This window comes from Oncorhynchus masou, chromosome 13, assembly GCF_036934945.1.
Source record: "Oncorhynchus masou masou isolate Uvic2021 chromosome 13, UVic_Omas_1.1, whole genome shotgun sequence".
NCBI lineage: Eukaryota > Metazoa > Chordata > Actinopteri > Salmoniformes > Salmonidae > Oncorhynchus > Oncorhynchus masou.
In genome coordinates this window covers 96,568,342-96,586,852 of record NC_088224.1, presented here as the reverse complement: position 1 = coordinate 96,586,852, position 18,511 = coordinate 96,568,342, and the positions used below count along the sequence as shown (strand labels likewise).

At 44.6% G+C, this 18,511-nt stretch overlaps 2 protein-coding genes across 5 annotated transcripts in view; both read right to left on the bottom strand.

The window, feature by feature from the left end:
- Window positions 1-3,641, bottom strand: part of zmp:0000001236 (mastermind-like protein 2) — a 140,646-nt gene extending 137,005 nt beyond the window's left edge. Inside the window, exons 1-2 of one of the 2 annotated variants that reach the window (XM_064985431.1) lie at window positions 3,039-3,641; window positions 2,448-2,892 (exon numbers count right to left, since the gene is read on the bottom strand). In XM_064985431.1, the coding sequence (XP_064841503.1) occupies window positions 2,448-2,867 (420 nt within the window). In that variant the 5' untranslated portion in view covers window positions 2,868-2,892; window positions 3,039-3,641. Of the gene's footprint in view, window positions 1-2,447 lie in introns of both variants that reach the window. The other variant, XM_064985430.1, reaches the window with a different exon arrangement.
- A 6,144-nt stretch (window positions 3,642-9,785) lies between these two features.
- gab2 (GRB2-associated binding protein 2) overlaps window positions 9,786-18,511 on the bottom strand; it is a 163,479-nt gene continuing 154,753 nt past the window's right edge. For 2 of the 3 annotated variants that reach the window (XM_064985427.1, XM_064985429.1), the window contains exons 11-12: window positions 17,758-17,880; window positions 9,786-12,333 (exon numbers count right to left, since the gene is read on the bottom strand). In XM_064985427.1, the coding sequence (XP_064841499.1) occupies window positions 12,187-12,333; window positions 17,758-17,880 (270 nt within the window). In that variant the 3' untranslated portion in view covers window positions 9,786-12,186. The remainder of the gene's footprint in view (window positions 12,334-17,757; window positions 17,881-18,511) is intronic. The other variant, XM_064985428.1, reaches the window with a different exon arrangement.

Here is an 18,511-nt window from a genome sequence, read left to right as displayed (position 1 = left end):
TCAGGATAGATAATTATAAGGTATTAGAGGTAGATATGTACATGAAGGCAGGGTGAAGTGACTAGGCATCAGGATAGATAATAATAAGGTATTAGAGGTAGATGTGTACATGAAGGCAGGGTGAAGTGACTAGACATCAGGATAGATAATAATAAGGTATTAGAGGTAGATATCCAACAGTACAGTAATACCTAATGCTTGTGTTTCTAGCTCCAACAGTACAGTAATACCTAATGCTTGTGTTTATAGCTCCAACAGTACAGTAATACCTAATGCTTGTGTTTCTAGCTCCAACAGTACAGTAAGAGACTGTCGTTAGGGCTGTAGTTAGGGCTGTAGACTGTTGTTAGGGCTGTAGTTAGGGCTGTAGACTGTAGTTAGGGCTGTAGACTGTCGTTAGCGCTGTAGACTGTCGTTAGCGCTGTAGACTGTCGTTAGCGCTGTAGACTGTCGTTAGGGCTGTAGACTGTCGTTAGGGCTGTAGACTGTCGTTAGGGCTGTAGACTGTCGTTAGGGCTGTAGTTAGGAATGCAGACTGTAGTTAGGAATGTAGACTGTAGTTAGGAATGTAGTTAGGGGTGTAGTTAGGGCTGTAGACTGTAGTTAGGGGTGTAGACTGTAGTTAGGGGTGTAGACTGCAGTTAGGATTGTCGACTGTAATTAGGTTTGTAGTTAGGAATGTAGACTGCAGTTAAGAATGTAGACTGTAGTTAGGGATGTAATTAGGAATGTAGACTGCAGTTAAGAATGTAGACTGTAGTTAGGGATGTAATTAGGAATGTAGACTGTTAGGAATGTAGACTGTCGTTGGGATTGTAGACTGTCGTTGGGATTGTAAACTGTAGTTGGGATTGTAGACTGTCGTTAGGGCTGTAGACTGTCGTTAGGGCTGTAGACTGTCGTTAGGGCTGTAGACTGTAGTTAGGTATGTCGACTGTAGTTAGGTATGTCGACTGTAGTTAGGTATGTCGACTGTAGTTAGGTTTGTAGTTAGGAATGTAGACTGCAGTTAGGGATGTAGTTCGGAATGTAGACTGTAGTTAAAAATGTAGACTGTAGTTAAGAATGTAGACTGTAGTTAAGAATGTAGACTGTAGTTAAGAATGTAGACTGTAGTTAAGAATGTAGACTGTAGTTAAGAATGTAGACTGTAGTTGGGATTGTAGACTGTCATTAGGAATGTAGACTATCATTGGGATTGTACACTGTAGTTGGGATTGTAGACTGTAGTCGGTGGGATTGTTGACTGTAGTCGGTGGGATTGTTGACTGTAGTCGGTGGGATGGTAGACTGTAGTTGGGATGGTAGACTGTAGTTGGGATGGTAGACCGTAGTTGGGATGGTAGACTGTAGTCGGTGGGATGGTAGACTGTAGTTGGGATGGTAGACTGTAGTTGGGATGGTAGACTGTAGTTGGGATGGTAGACTGTAGTTGGGATTGTAAACTGTAGTTGGGATTGTAGACTGTAGTTAGGGGGGTGTAGACTGTCGTTAGGAATGTAGACTGTAGTTGGGATTGTAGACTGTCATTAGGAATGTAGACTATCATTGGGATTGTAGACCGTAGTTGGGATTGTAGACTGTAGTTGGGATTGTAGACTGTAGTTATGGGTGTAGTTAGGAATGTAGACTGTAGTTAGGGGTGTAGACTGTAGTTAGGTATGTAGACTGTTGTTAGGGGTGTAGACTGTAGTTAGGTATGTAGACTGTTGTTAGGGGTGTAGACTGTAGTTAGTGGTGTAGACTGTAGTTAGGGGTGTAGACTGTAGTTAGGATTGTTTTTAGGGGTACAGACTGCAGGTCGGAAGGTAATGTAGCCTAGCAGTTAGAGGCTAGCCAGCAACCGGAAGGTAACGTAGCCTAGCAGTTAGAGGCGAGCCAGCAACCGGAAGGTAACGTAGCCTAGCAGTTAGAGGCGAGCCAGCAACCGGAAGGTAACGTAGCCTAGCAGTTAGCGGCGAGCCAGCAACCGGAAGGTAACGTAGCCTAGCAGTTAGAGGCGAGCCAGCAACCGGAAGGTAACGTAGCCTAGCAGTTAGAGGCTAGCCAGCAACCGGAAGGTAACGTAGCCTAGCAGTTAGAGGCGAGCCAGCAACCGGAAGGTAACGTAGCCTAGCAGTTAGAGGCTAGCCATCAACCGGAAGGTTGCCAGTTTGAATCCCTTGTGATGGGATCTGGCAGGAAGTGAGCTGGCTTACCAGAAGGTTGCTGGTATCAAATCCCAGATGCCATTGCCTGCCGTTGTGCCCGTGAGCAACCCCTTCACTACAACTGCTGTACAGGCGCCCAAGTGTGGCAGCACCCAATCCAACCTCTATATGTATGTGTGTTTTTGGGAGGGGTTAGAATGAAGTGGAAATATAATTTCGGTTGGACCTCTTGTACAATTGACAAATAAAGTGACATTAATCCAAATTCCCTCAAGAGACATATTCATCATCACTTACTGCTATTCGTGTTGAGATCTTCTGGTCTCCCGCTGAGGAGCTCTGGCATTTCTGTTCTCCATTAACTCTGCTGTAGTCTGGAGGTTGTTGGTTCGAAGCCCGGTTCCCCTTGGTTTTCCTATTCCCGGGTCCCTGATGCACAATGTTCAGCAGGTGAAGAGTACTCTCGTGTTCCCGGTCAGAGTTCTCGGCCTGGCCTCGCTGGTACCGGTTCTCACAGGTGGAGTGATGCCTTCGACACAGTTCTATCCGCGCGCGTAACCGTTCCACTATGGCGCTGTGAAGCTGCGGGACGGCAGAGCCCCGGGAGGTCGCGAGCGGCCCCGCAACCCCCCCGCCTGGCATAGAGCCCACCATACCAAGACCTAACATTGGTACGAACCCTCCTGCTGCGGGCTGTGCGGGAGTTGCTTCTCCCATGCCCTCTGGCACCCCGCAAGAAGTTCTATCAAAAAAGGTTACCCGTGTTTTTACAGAGACCACAATAAAAACACTGAATATTAAACGGCTCTCTAACGATTAGGAATGATAATCATACAAAATATATATTTACAAAATATATATATACTTTAGCATATTTGCCTCTATTACCTGAATGGGATAAGAACAAGTCCCCACGAGGTCCTTTACTGATTTGATGACCGACTATTCGGTTCCGACTACACCACAAGCAACGTCAATACCCAAACCTACTTCAGTCTCCTGTAATTCGACAGGAAATCAGAAAGGACGAAAACTTAAATATATCACGAACAACAGCATTTTAGTAGCCAAATTGACGAGAAGCGTTTTACGTATATTGCGTTTACAATGAGTAGTTTACACGTATGATCATAAAATAACCTACCACACTTAGCGACGAATACTAACTGTGTATTCAACGTGGACGAGTCATCACCAAAACAGAAGGTTATATTGGGAAAATACACGAAACTTCCAGCGACTCACGACATGATTTTTTTTTACATTAGCAAAAAAAAGAAAAAATCCCCCGTTCCCCTCGTCCTGATCAAAAACAGATGGTTAGACTACATTTTGGTCAATTCTGAAAATAACGAAACTGTAAAGACAGGGGTAAGAAACGCCGAGGAGCGAACACACAAACTGATAGTGATTCTAGCTGGGCTGTGTCCAGTATTCCATTGACAATCATTTGTCCGTCCGAGCTGTAGCCTACACGGAGGCACAGGGATTGCGGGGGTACATTGTATGAGAATTCCTTCCTCTGGTCATGAAATACGCATATGGATGATGGTGCCCAAACGCACACTCTAGTGTAGGGCAATATGAACTACACACAGAGATGTCCAGGCTGCTGTGGGGATAGGACAGAGACACTGGTGTTATTAACATAGGAATATAAGGCAGTGACTGTCAGATGTTCATGATTGTAGTGGAGTAGTGTGTCCTTCCACTCACAGCAGCAGTGAACCTGTGAATGTGAGACAGTCAAAGGAGGTCTAAGCTAAGTACTTCATTCTGATAAAGTAAACACGTCAATAAAAACAATCCAGTGACAACTACAGCAGACACAGTAAGTAGGAGAGTAAAACACGACTTACCCAATAAACAAATACCAGGCGGTGTAATGTCACACGACTTACCCAATAATAGACTTACCCAATACCAGGTGGTGTAATGTAACACATGACTTACCCAATAGCAGATGGTGTAATGTAACACATGACTTACCCAATAATAGACTTACCCAATACCAGGTGGTGTAATGTAACACATGACTTACCCAATAATAGACTTACCCAATACCAGATGGTGTAATGTAACACATGACTTACCCAATAATTGATTTACCCAATACCAGGTGGTGTAATGTAACACATGACTTACCCAATAATAGACTTACCCAATAGCAGGTGGTGTAATGTAACACATGACTTACCCAATACCAGATGGTGTAATGTAACACATGACTTACCCAATAATAGATTTACCCAATAGCAGGTGGTGTAATGTAACACATGACTTACCCAATACCAGATGGTGTAATGTAACACATGACTTACCCAATACCAGGTGGTGTAATGTAACACATTACTTACCCAATAATAGATTTACCCAACACCAGGTGGTGTAATGTAACACATGACTTACCCAATACCAGATGGTGTAATGTAACACATGACTTACCCAACACCAGGTGGTGTAATGTAACACATGACTTACCCAATAATAGATTTACCCAACACCAGGTGGTGTAATGTTTGGCCGAGTTGGAGGGATCTTGGATGCTGCTCATCTCATGGCACTGATGAGGATGTCGTTGACTCACCCATCCAGGTACTTGTCAAGTGAGGTGCCACAACTTACAAACACTGTGTGCTGAATCGATCTGGATGATGATGATATAATGGTGTGATCGTTTGGTGAGTTCCCCCATTCAACAAAATACTTTACTACTGTCCAAAATAGCATCCTATACCCTAGTTTCCTATTTCCTTGACCAGCACCAATAGGCTGATCCCCTCTGTGATGTCACGCTGCCGTAGTGACAGCTAGCTCACCAGCTCCCTCCGCTGGTGCATGCGTGACATGGCCTCAGCATGGCTTTGTGCAACCTGGTTTGAGCTCACAAAATGGCAGTGGGAATAGGCCGTGCTGTCCAGGGATCCCGACCCTATTGAAGTTGCCATTTAAAATGGCTAGGGACGTCCTAAGGATCCCAGTTAGCACTAACCCCCTCAGTAGTGTTCTCACCATAGACTGGATAAATGCACATGTACAGTATCTGTCACCTACAGCAGAGGACAGTGACTGGCTACTTATCCTGTGTGTAGTAGCAGTGGTCCTCATTGGACAGACTGACTGACTCAGGTCAGGGAGTGGGCCTCATTGGACTAACTGAGCGAATCAGGTCAGGGAGTGGGCCTCATTGGACTAACTGAGTGACTCAGGTCAGGGAGTGGGCCTCATTGGACAGACTGACTGACTCAGGTCAGGGAGGGGTCCTCATTGGACTAACTGAGCGAATCAGGTCAGGGAGTGGGCCTCCACGACCACTCTACATATCACAACGCAGGCTGACGTTTATTGCAATGAGTCTTTTCCTGGAGGCAGAACTGAGTGGTTTCCGCTAGATAAGCCAGCTGCAAAGTCAATATTGGCTTCTATTGTAAAAATGTATGACAACAAAAAAATATGAGCTTTTTGGTCTTCATTTTAGAGTTAGGCCATGAAGGTTCAGGTTTAAAATGAAGATTTAATGACTTGTGTGGCTGTGCCAGCTCGGTGACCACTCTGCAGAGCTGCCTCCAGCACAAGATCCACGATGAAAACTGCTAACCTGCTATTACAACCTACAACATACGTTAAACTACTTCCACTACCATACAAACACTTCAGTTGTTGTTTTTTTTTACACTTGACGATTTATTGATGTCCACAATTTGAGTCTAATATAATACAGGAATAACAGTGTGATTTTGTGTATCCCCAATGTACCACATTTTACCATCACATTGGCATTGTTTGGCATATTGCTTCACAAAATAATCAAGACAACGTATTTGCATAAATTAATGTTACTAGAGCCATTTTTTTGTTTGTTTGTTTTGACACTTCTTTTTCAACTGAAAAACACTTAATAAATTAATACATTAATTCACAAGCAATCCAACAAATGGATAAAATGCTTTTACAGGAGTAGAAATCAGAAGAGCCAACATGTCCTCTACTTAATACCATATGTCGACTCAGTAAGGGGCCCGCGTCCCAAATTACATCCTATTCTCTACAGTGCACCACTTCTGACCAGGGGCAACAGGGCTCGAGTCAAAAACAGCACAATATATATAGGGAATAAGGGTGCCATTTGGGACACTGCAGCCAGTAAAAAAGATAGACCCTATTGAGCAGCTTTCTCTATTCCACTCAGTCAGGTCTGTATGATATAACTCTACAACAACACACAATCTACCACCCACGACACAACATACACAGCTCATTCACTTACATGTTACTCTCTCAACACAATCAATGGCATTATCCATTTCACATCAGACAGAGAGGGGCCATCTGAGATAGCACCCTGAGTGTGACCTGGTCAACAGTAGTGGTCAACAGTAGTGGTCAACATGGGGGTAGGGTGCAGACAAAACAGAAACAACCCCTTTCAATCACTATCCCTTCTTTGTGAATCACAGTTCACATAGCAAGGCCTTTTTTATCAGTGCAAGTCAACTACAGGTCTCTCTGTGTAGGAGTATGAATCACTAGTCAACTACAGGTCTCTCTGTGTAGGAGTATGAATCACTAGTCAACTACAGGTCTCTCTGTGTAGGAGTATGAATCACTAGTCAACTACAGGTCTCTCTGTGTAGGAGTATGAATCACTAGTCAACTACAGGTCTCTCTGTGTTGGAGTATGAATCACAAGTCAACTACAGGTCTCTCTGTGTAGGAGTATGAATCACGAGTCAACTACAGGTCTCTCTCTGTGTAGATGTATGAATCACTAGTCAACTACAGGTCTCTCTGTGTTGGAGTATGAATCACAAGTCAACTACAGGTCTCTCTGTGTTGGAGTATGAATCACTAGTCAACTACAGGTCTCTCTGTGTAGGAGTATGAATCACAAGTCAACTACAGGTCTCTCTGTGTAGAAGTATTAGAAGTATGAATCACTAGTCCACTACAGGTCTCTCTGTGTAGGAGTATGAATCACTAGTCAACTACAGGTCTCTCTGTGTAGGAGTATGAATCACAAGTCAACTACAGGTCTCTCTGTGTTGGAGTATGAATCACTAGTCAACTACAGGTCTCTCTGTGTAGGAGTATGAATCACAAGTCAACTACATGTCTCTCTCTGTGTAGGAGTATGAATCACTAGTCAACTACAGGTCTATCTGTGTTGGAGTATGAATCACAAGTCAACTACAGGTCTCTCTGTGTAGAAGTATGAATCACAAGTCAACTACAGGTCTCTCTGTGTAGGAGTATGAATCACTAGTCAACTACAGGTCTCTCTGTGTAGGAGTATGAATCACTAGTCAACTACAGGTCTCTCTGTGTAGGAGTATGAATCACTAGTCAACTACAGGTCTCTCTGTGTAGGAGTATGGATCACTAGTCAACTACAGGTCTCTCTGTGTAGGAGTATGAATCACTAGTCAACTACAGGTCTCTCTGTGTAGAAGTATGAATCACTAGTCAACTACAGGTCTCTCTGTGTAGATGTATGGATCACTAGTCAACTACAGGTCTCTCTCTGTGTAGATGTATGGATCACTAGTCAACTACAGGTCTCTCTCTGTGTAGATGTATGGATCACGAGTCAACTACAGGTCTCTCTCTGTGTAGATGTATGGATCACGAGTCAACTACAGGTCTCTCTGTGTAGATGTATGGATCACGAGTCAACTACAGGTCTCTCTGTGTAGATGTATGGATCACGAGTCAACTACAGGTCTCTCTGTGTAGATGTATGGATCACGAGTCAACTACAGGTTTCTCTCTGTGTAGAAGTATGAATCACTAGTCAACTACAGGTCTCTCTGTGTAGATGTATGGATCACTAGTCAACTACAGGTCTCTCTCTGTGTAGATGTATGGATCACGAGTCAACTACAGGTCTCTCTCTGTGTAGATGTATGGATCACGAGTCAACTACAGGTCTCTCTGTGTAGAAGTATGGATCACTAGTCAACTACAGGTCTCTCTCTGTGTAGAAGTATGAATCACTAGTCAACTACAGGTCTCTCTCTGTGTAGGAGTATGAATCACTAGTCAACTACAGGTCTCTCTCTGTGTAGATGTATGGATCACTAGTCAACTACAGGTCTCTCTCTGTGTAGGAGTATGAATCACTAGTCAACTACAGGTCTCTCTGTGTGTAGAAGTATGAATCACTAGTCAACTACAGGTCTCTCTGTGTAGATGTATGGATCACTAGTCAACTACAGGTCTCTCTCTGTGTGTAGAAGTATGAATCACTAGTCAACTACAGGTATCTGTGTAGAAGCATGAATCACCAGTCAACTACAGGTCTCTCTCTGTGTAGGAGTATGAATCACTAGTCAACTACAGGTCTCTCTGTGTAGTTGTACGTATCACTAGTCAACTACAGGTCTCTGTGTAAATGTATGAATCACTAGTCAACTACAGCTCTCTCTGTGTAGGAGTATGAATCACTAGTCAACTACAGGTCTCTCTGTGTTGGAGTATGAATCACTAGTCAACTACAGGTCTCTCTCTGTGTAGGAGTATGAATCACTAGTCAACTACAGGTATCTCTGTGTAGAAGTATGAATCACTAGTCAACTACAGGTCTCTCTGTGTAGAAGTATGGATCACAAAATTCAACCGTAAAAAACTGGAGAGAAAAAATAACACACTTATTCCGCAAAGATCTGAGCCCAAATTATTCTGAGCCCCAACATATTTGCATATTACCTCCCCCCAACCCCCTCCCCCCTTGCCAGTAAAAAATAATGATAATAATAACAACAACAACAATAATGATAGAAAACATGAACATGGAACCATTAGCAACCATTAATAACACCATCGTCGATCTAATCAAAAGCAACTTTTGGCCGTACTGGGTCGTCAATTCTTCAGTGCGTACCAAATGGCATCCTATTCACTATAGTGAACTACTTTAGACCAGGGCCTATAGTGAACTACTTTAGACCAGGGCCAATAGTGAACTACTTTAGACCAGGGCCTATAGTGAACTACTTTAGACCAGGGCCCATAGTGAACTACTTTAGACCAGGGCCCATAGTTAACTACTTTAGGCCAGGGCTTATAGTGTACTACTTTAGACCAGGGCCTATAGTGAACTACTTTAGACCAGGGCCTATAGTGAACTACTTTAGACCAGGGCCTATAGTGAACTACTTTAGACCAAGGCCTATAGTGAACTACTTTAGACCAGGGCCTATAGTGAACTACTTTAGACCAGGGCCTATAGTGAACTACATTAGACCAGGGCCCATAGTGAACTACTTTAGACCAGGGCCCATAGTTAACTACTTTAGACCATGGCCTATAGTGAACTACTTTAGACCAGGGCCTATAGTGAACTACTTTAGACCATGGCCTATAGTGAACTACTTTAGACCAGGGCCCATAGTGAACTACTTTAGACCAGGGCCCATAGTTAACTACTTTAGACCATGGCCTATAGTTAACTACTTTAGACCAGGGCCCATAGTGAACTACTTTAGACCAGGGCCCATAGTTAACTACTTTAGGCCAGGGCTTATAGTGTACTACTTTAGACCAGGGCCTATAGTGAACTACTTTAGACCAGGGCCTATAGTGAACTACTTTAGACCAGGGCCTATAGTGAACTACTTTAGACCAGGGCCTATAGTGAACTACTTTAGACCAGGGCCTATAGTGAACTACTTTAGACCAGGGCCTATAGTGAACTACTTTAGACCAGGGCCTATAGTGAACTACTTTAGACCAGGGCCTATAGTGAACTACTTTAGACCAGGGACTATAGTGAACTACTTTAGACCAGGGCCTATAGTGAACTACTTTAGACCAGGGCCTATAGTGAACTACTTTAGACCAGGGACTATAGTGAACTACTTTAGACCAGGGCCTATAGTGAACTACTTTAGATCAGGGCCTATAGTGAACTACTTTAGACCAGGGCCTATAGTGTACTACTTTAGATCAGGGCCTATAGTGAACTACTTTAGGCCAGGGCCTATAGTGAACTACTTTAGACCAGGGCCTATAGTGAACTACTTTAGACCAGGACCCTTAGTGAACTACTTTAGACCAGGGCCCATTAGAGTGCCAATTGGAATACATTACACTTTTCTAAAATGGCACCCAGATTTTGTTTTCTTCGTAAAAAAAAAAAAGTTAGGTTATTGACGCCGTTTGGGATTTGGTTTTCACTTTGTTTCAAAATAAATGCTTTATCTCAGAACCAAAACTGCAGGTAATTGTGCAGAAAATGTCAAAGAAATCCGTTTAGAGGAAACGAACGTGGACACATTGACCTCTGTTATATGTTGACCTCTGTGTCCAACGTTATAACGACTCAGTAAATGTTCCTCCTTGTCAACCTGTCTGTCAGTGCACATGTTCATGTAGGGTGTGTGTGTTTGTGAATGTGTGTACGTCTACGTGTGTGTTATAATGTTGAAGTGGTATAGAAACCAGGAGCTTTTCCTTACATTGGATATTACCCCTCCTGGCAACATTTCTCTCTTTGACATCTCTAATTCTCTGGAGTCCATTAGAGAGAGACAGTAGCTGAGGGGTTCCCCCAAGGAAAACTGTTCTAGTGTAGAGCATCAATGAACCAAACCCAGATATTTCACACCATCTGTGTCTCAAATGGCACCCTTCTCCCATAGTGCACTCCTTTAGACCAGGGCCCACAGTGCACTACTTTAGACCAGGGCCCATAGTGCACTCCTTTAGACCAGGGCCCATAGTGCACTCCTTTAGACCAGGGCCCATAGTGCACTCCTTTAGACCAGGGCCCATAGTGCACTCCTTTAGACCAGGGCCCATAGGAGAATAAGGGGTCATTTGGGACACACCCCCTTTTCACCATTATATGCAAATATAAACTAAATGAGATGCTGTCTCTTCTTTTACACGGTCTTCATTATTTCTGTCTGACATGTCTGAGCTTCCGTCTATTGTTTAAGAGCAGTCACTGCAACCAGAGTCACCACGTTAACGGAAGAACCAGTATTTATGGATGAATACATTATTTAAACGAGCTCGATCAACCGACAGCCATTTTGAAATTCTCATTAAGGCTCCTGGAGAGAATATTTTATTGTAAGGCTGTTATTTGGTCTCCTACACCAGACGTGCACGGCTAAGCTGAAATGACTGCCTGCAGTGCAGTGAAAATAACCTCTACGCTTGTTTCACTTCTGCAAGGCTCAGCTAAAATGGTGGATTGAAGTCAGAATAGAATGGGAGAGCGAGCCTGACGAGCCCCCGCCCCGCCCCATGTCCTATCAAGCAAAATGAGGCTGCATCTGTAATAGAATATGCATTTCTGATACAATACAATACAATTTCCACTGCCTGGTTGGGTGGTTAGATAACGATAGCAGTTTGACTGGCAGCAAATAGTTTTACAGTGGCTAAACAGGAAGAAAACAAATAGTTTGAAGTAGCTATGTACATTAGCTGACCCGCTAGACAGGAAGAAAACACACTCAGGGTCGTGTTACAGTTGAAATGGCTGTAGAAAAGAACTAGAAGAGTTGTTCCCCAAAGCTTGAGTCAGAGAAAAATCTAGAAGGTTACTGTACAGGTTAGTATTCCGGAAGGCAAGTTCACTCCAGTCTAGCTTTAACAGTCTCTTTAGGAAGAAAAGCTTTGGCAGGTTCAGGTTGGGTCTCTGTCCGTCTGCATCAAGCGCTTGCTGCACAGCACTGATGATCATCACAGAACACAGCTAGGCGTTGACTTTTTGTCTCCTCTTTTTGAGCCAAGTCCTCATTTCAGTCCTCAACTCATTTCAGTCCTCAACTCATTTCAGTCCTCATTTCAGTCCTCAACTCATTTCAGTCCTCAACTCATTTCAGTCCTCATTTCGGTCCTCAACTCATTTCAGTCCTCAAGTAATTTTAGCCTGTCCAACAGAGGTAATCTGTGTCTCCGCCATCCATAAATGTTCCTTCACTCCTCAAACTGACTTCTGTCAGTAACAGTGTAACATCCTATAGGAGATGCTTGTCTTGACATGAGGTAAGGTCAGAGCGCTGTGTCTTCCCCATGGTTACTGTCAGGACTTTACAGTCTTAGGGGCGGGGTCGGTGGACTGTCGGACGTCTGTCCACTCCTGCATGGTGTTCTGGAGGGCCTGCGTCTTCTCCTTGTCCACCTGGACATAGTCCACCTTCTCATCAGATGTCACCGAGGACGTAGAGGGCTAGGGAAAGAGAAGAGGAGTCAAGAGGAGAGGAGGGAGTGGAGAGGAGAGTGGAGAGGAATCAAGAGGAGAGGAGAGTGGAGAGGAGTCAAGAGGAGAGGAGAGTGGAGAGGAGTCAAGAGGATAGGAGGGAGTGGAGAGGAGAGGAGGGGGAGAGGAGAGGAGAGGAGAGGAGGAGTGGAGAGGAGGGAGTGGAGTGGAGAGGAGAGTGGAGAGGAGAGGAGTCAAGAGGAGAGGAGGGAGTGGAGAGGGGAGAGGAGAGGAGTGGAGGGGAGAGGAGAGGAGAGGAGTGGAGAGGAGAGGAGGGAGTGGAGAGGAGAGTGGAGAGGAGAGGAGGGAGTGAGTGGAGAGTGGAGAGGAGAGGAGTCAAGGAAGGAGGGAGAGGAAGGGAGTGGAGAGGAGAGAGTGGAGAGGAGTCAAGAGGAGTGGAGAGGGAGTGGAGAGGGAGGGAGTGGAGAGGAGGGAGGAGGAGGAGAGGAGTGGAGAGGGAGAGTGGAGAGGAGTCAAGAGGAGAGGGAGGGAGAGGAGGTGGAGAGGAGTCAAGAGGAGAGGAGGGAGTGGAGAGGAGAGTGGAGAAGAGAGGAGTCAAGAGGAGAGGAGGGAGTGGAGAGGAGAATGGAGAGGAGAGGAGTCAAGATGAGAGGAGGGAGTGGAGAGGAGAGAGGAGAGGAGTCAAGAGGAGAGGAGGGAGTGGAGAGGAGAAGAGGAGTTAGAGGGAGAGGAGTCAAGAGGAGAGGAGGAGGAGGAGTGTGTAGGAGAGGAGAGTGGAGAGGAGAGTGGAGAGGAGTCAAGAGGAGAGGAGGGAGTGGAGAGGAGAGTGGAGAGGAGAGGAGTCAAGAGGAGAGGAGGGAGTGGAGAGGAGAGTGGAGTGGAGAGGAGTCAAGAGAAGAGGAGGGAGTGGAGAGGAGAGAGGATAGGAGTTAAGGGGAGAGGAGTCAAGAGGAGAGGAGGGAGTGGAGAGGAGAGTGGAGAGGAGTCAAGAGGAGAGGAGGGAGTGGAGAGGAGTGGAGAGATGAGTGGAGAGATGAGTGGAGAGATGAGTGGAGAGATGAGTGGAGAGATGAGTGGAGAGAGTAGAGAGGAGAGGAGAGAGATTGGAGAGAGGAGAGTGGAGAGGAAAGTGGAGAGATGAGTGGAGAGATGAGTGGAGAGGAGAGTAGAGAGGATATGAGTGGAAAGGAGAGGAGAAGAGAAGAAAGGAGAATGGAGGAGAGGAGATGAGTGGAGAGGAGAAGAGAGTGGAGAGGAGAACGGCATGAATATTAATATTAGAACAGCACAGAAACTGGATAAGGACAAACTAAATAGATTTTTTTGGGGAGGGGGGGGCATTTACACTATATTAATTTACACAATATATAGAAAGAATGATATGTACAGCAGCAGATAGAATGAGCTACATCGAGAATGCATTATTTAAAAACACACTACAAAACCCCATGGCAATTGGATTGAAAATCAAAGTTCGGAATATAAACATATATGTATATATGTACTGTATATGATGGTGTGTATAGACAGTATAGACAGTAGTTATATAGGATGGTGTGTATAGACAGTAGTTATATAGGATGGTGTGTATAGACAGTAGTTATATAGGATGGTGTGTATAGACAGTATAGACAGTAGTTATATAGGATGGTGTGTATAGACAGTAGTTATATAGGACAGTGTGTGTAGACAGTAGTTATATAAGATGGTGTGTATAGACAGTAGTTATATAGGATGGTGTGTATAGACAGTAGTTATATAGGATGGTGTGTATAGACAGTAGTTATATAGAATGGTGTGTATAGACAGTAGTTATATAGGACAGTGTGTGTAGACAGTAGTTATATAAGATGGTGTGTATAGACAGTAGTTATATAGGATGGTGTGTATAGACAGTAGTTATATAGGATGGTGTGTATAGACAGTAGTTATATAGAATGGTGTGTATAGACAGTAGTTATATAGGATGGTGTGTATAGACAGTAGTTATATAGGATGGTGTGTATAGACAGTATAGGCAGTAGTTATATAGGATGGTGTGTATAGACAGTAGTTATATAGGATAGTGTGAATAGACAGTATAGACGGTAGTTATAACGGATGGTGTGTATAGACAGTAATATAGGATGGTGTGTATAGACAGTATAGACAGTAGTTATATAGGATGGTGTGTATAGACAGTAGTTATACAGGATGGTGTGTATAGACAGTATAGACAGTAGTTATATAGGATGGTGTGTATAGACAGTATAGACAGTAGTTACATAGGATGGTGTGTGTAGACAATATAGACAGTAATATTATAGGATGGTGTGTATTGATTAAGACAGCCCCCCCCCTTACCTAAGATTGGAGATTGCAGCTGGCTAAGATTGGAAAGCAGCTGCGGTCATCCCCCTCTTCAACGGGGGGGACACTCTTGGCCCAAACTGCTACAGACCTATATCCATCCTACCCTGCCTTTCTAAGGTCTTCGAAAGCCAAGTCAACAAACAGATTACCGACCATTTCGAATCTCACCATACCTTCTCTGCTGTCCAATCTGGTTTCAGAGCTGGTCATGGGTGCACCTCAGCCACGCTCAAGGTCCTAAACGATATCATAACCACCATCGATAAGAGACATTACTGCGCAGCCGTATTCATTGATCTGGCCAAGGCTTTCGACTCTGTCAATCACCACATCCTCATCGGCAGACTCGACAGCCTTGGTTTCTCAAATGATTGCCTCGCCTGGTTCACCAACTACTTTTCTGATAGAGTTCAGTGTGTCAAATCGGAGGGTCTGCTGTCCGGACCTCTGGCAGTCTCTATGGGGGTGCCACAGGGTTCAATTCTTGGACCGACTCTCTTCTCTGTATATATCAATGATGTCGCTCTTGCTGCTGGTGAGTCTCTGATCCACCTCTACGCAGACGACACCATTCTGTATACTTCTGGCCCTTCTTTGGACACTGTGTTAACAACCCTCCAGGCAAGCTTCAATGCCATACAACTCTCCTTCCGTGGCCTCCAATTGCTCTTAAATACAAGTAAAACTAAATGCATGCTCTTCAACCAATCGCTACCCGCACCTGCCCTCCTGTCCAACATCACTACTCTGGATGGCTCTGACTTAGAATACGTGGACAACTACAAATACTTAGGTGTCTGGTTAGACTGTAAACTCTCCTTCCAGACCCATATCAAACATCTCCAATCCAAAGTTAAATCTAGAATTGGCTTCATCTTTCGCAACAAAGCATCCTTCACTCATGCTGCCAAACATACCCTTGTAAAACTGACCATCCTACCAATCCTCGACTTTGGCGATGTCATTTACAAAATAGCCTCCAATACCCTACTCAACAAACCCACTGGCTCCATGTCATCTACAAGACCCTGCTAGGTAAAGTCCCCCTTATCTCAGCTCGCTGGTCACCATAGCATCACCCACCTGTAGCACACGCTCCAGCAGGTATATCTCTCTAGTCACCCCCAAAACCAATTCTTTCTTTGGCCGCCTCTCCTTCCAGTTCTCTGCTGCCAATAACTGGAACGAACTACAAAAAGCACTGAAACTGGAAACACTTATTTCCCTCACTAGCTTTAAGCACCAACTGTCAGAGCAGCTCACAGATTACTGCACCTGTACATAGCCCACCTATAATTTAGCCCAAACAACTACCTCTTTCCCTACTGTATTTCATTTATTTCTTTATTTTTGCTCCTTTGCACCCCATTATTTTTATTTCTACTTTGCACATTCTTCCACTGCAAATCTACCATTCCAGTGTTTTACTTGCTATATTGTATTTACTTTGCCACCATGGCCTTTTTTTGCCTTTACCTCCCTTATCTCACCTCATTTGCTCACATTGTATATAGACTTGTTTATACTGTATTATTGACTGTATGTTTGTTTTACTCCATGTGTAACTCTGTGTCGTTGTATGTGTCAAACTGCTTTGCTTTATCTTGGCCAGGTCGCAATTGTAAATGAGAACTTGTTCTCAACTAGCCTACCTGGTTAAATAAAGGTGTTCTCAACTGGCCTACCTGGTTAAATAAAGGTGAAATAAAATAAATAATAAATAAAATACCTCTCTGATTCAGAGGGTTGATTGAGACAGCCCCCCCTTACCTCTGATTCTGAGGGTTGATTGAGACAGCCCCCCCCCCTCCTACCTCCCTCCAGCAGCACACCACCCTGGCCAGCAGCACACCACCCTGGCCAGCAGCATACCACCATGGCCAGCAGCATACCACCATGGCCAGCAGCATACCACCATGGCCAGCAGCATATCACCCTGGCCAGCAGCACACCACCCTGGCCAGCAGCACACCACTCTGGCCAGCAGCATACCACCATGGCCAGCAGCACACCACCATGGCTAGCTGCATACCACCCTGGCCAGCAGCATACCACCATGGCCAGCAGCATACCACCCTAAATACCACTGCTGGCTTGCTTCTGAAGCTAAGCAGGGTTGGTCCTGGTCAGTCCCTGGATGGGAGACCAGATACTGCTGGAAGTGGTGTCAGTACTGGAGGGCCAGTAGGAGGCACTCTTTCCTCTGGTCTGAAATATCCCAATGTCCCAGGGCAGTGATTGGGGACACTGTCCTGTGTAGGGTGCTGTCTTTCGGATGGGATGTTAAACGGGTGTCCTGACTCTCTGAGGTCATTAAAGATCCCATGACACTTATCGTAAGCGTAGGGGTGTTAACCCCGGTGTCCTGGCTAAATTCCCAATCTGGTCACCAAATCATCCCCAGTTTACAATTGGTTCATTCATATCCTCTCCCCTGTAGCAAAAATTAAAACAAATATAGATGTTTCTGAGGGTCTCAGAAGCAAAGATGAATTTCTTCAGCCTCCTGAGGTAGAAGTTGTGAAGGGGACCATTTTGGGTCTTCAGTGATGCCAAGGAACGAAGCTTTTGACCCTCTCTACTGCGGCCCGTCGATGTGGATTTAAATTTTTTTTTTTTTAATTTTACCTTTATTTAACCAGGCAAGTCAGTTAAGACCAAATTCTTATTTTCAATGATGGCCTGGGAACAGTGGGTTAACTGCCTGTTCAGGGGCAGAACGACAGATTTGTACCTTGTCAGCTCAGGGGTTTGAACTTGCAACCTTCCGGTTACTAGTCCAACAGCTCTAACCACTAGGCTACCCTGCCGCCCTGATGGTGTATCCTGTCGTCCACGATCAGCTCCTTCGTTTTGTTGATGTTGAGGGAGAGGTTGTTTTTCATGGCATCATTCCGCCAGTGCTCCCACCTTCTCCCTTTAGGCCGTCTCAGTTATCAAGCCTACTCCTGTTGTGTCATCAGCTAACACCACGATTGAGTTGGAGACGTGAGGGAACAGGGAGCACAGGAGGGGGCTGAGCACACACTCTTGTGGGGCAGACGTGTTGAGGATCAGTGTGGCGGGTGTGTGTGTGTGTACCTTTCTGTGTGGACTGGGGGAGCCCGGCTGGAAGTCCAGAGCCAAGTAGTCCACATTGCCACACTTCCTAGGGGCGGGGCTGCTGGTACCACTCACTGCAGGGGAGGTAGACGCTGGGTTCTGCTGATGGAGAACAGAGAAAAAGAGGGGAAGTGTAAACACACACATGGCTAACACTTGAATTCATTTATAGTAACTCTGGGCTGTGATATACCTCAGATACTATATACACCAGATACTATACACCTCAGATACTATATACCTCAGATACTATATACCCCAGATACTATATACCTCAGATACTTCATAGTAACCCTGATATACCTCAGATACTATATACCCCAGATACTATATACCCCAGATACTATATACCCCAGATACTATATACCCCAGATACTATATACCCCAGATACTATATACCCCAGATACTATATACCTCAGATACTATATACCCCAGATACTATATACCTCAGATACTATATACCCCAGATACTATATACCTCAGATACTATATACCCCAGATACTATATACCTCAGATGCTATATACCTCAGATGCTATATACCCCAGATACTATATACCCCAGATACTATATACCCCAGATACTATATACCCCAGATACTATATACCTCAGATACTATATACCTCAGATACTATATACCTCAGATACTATATACCTCAGATACTATATACCTCAGATACTATATACCTCAGATACTATATACCTCAGATACTATATACCCCAGATACTATAT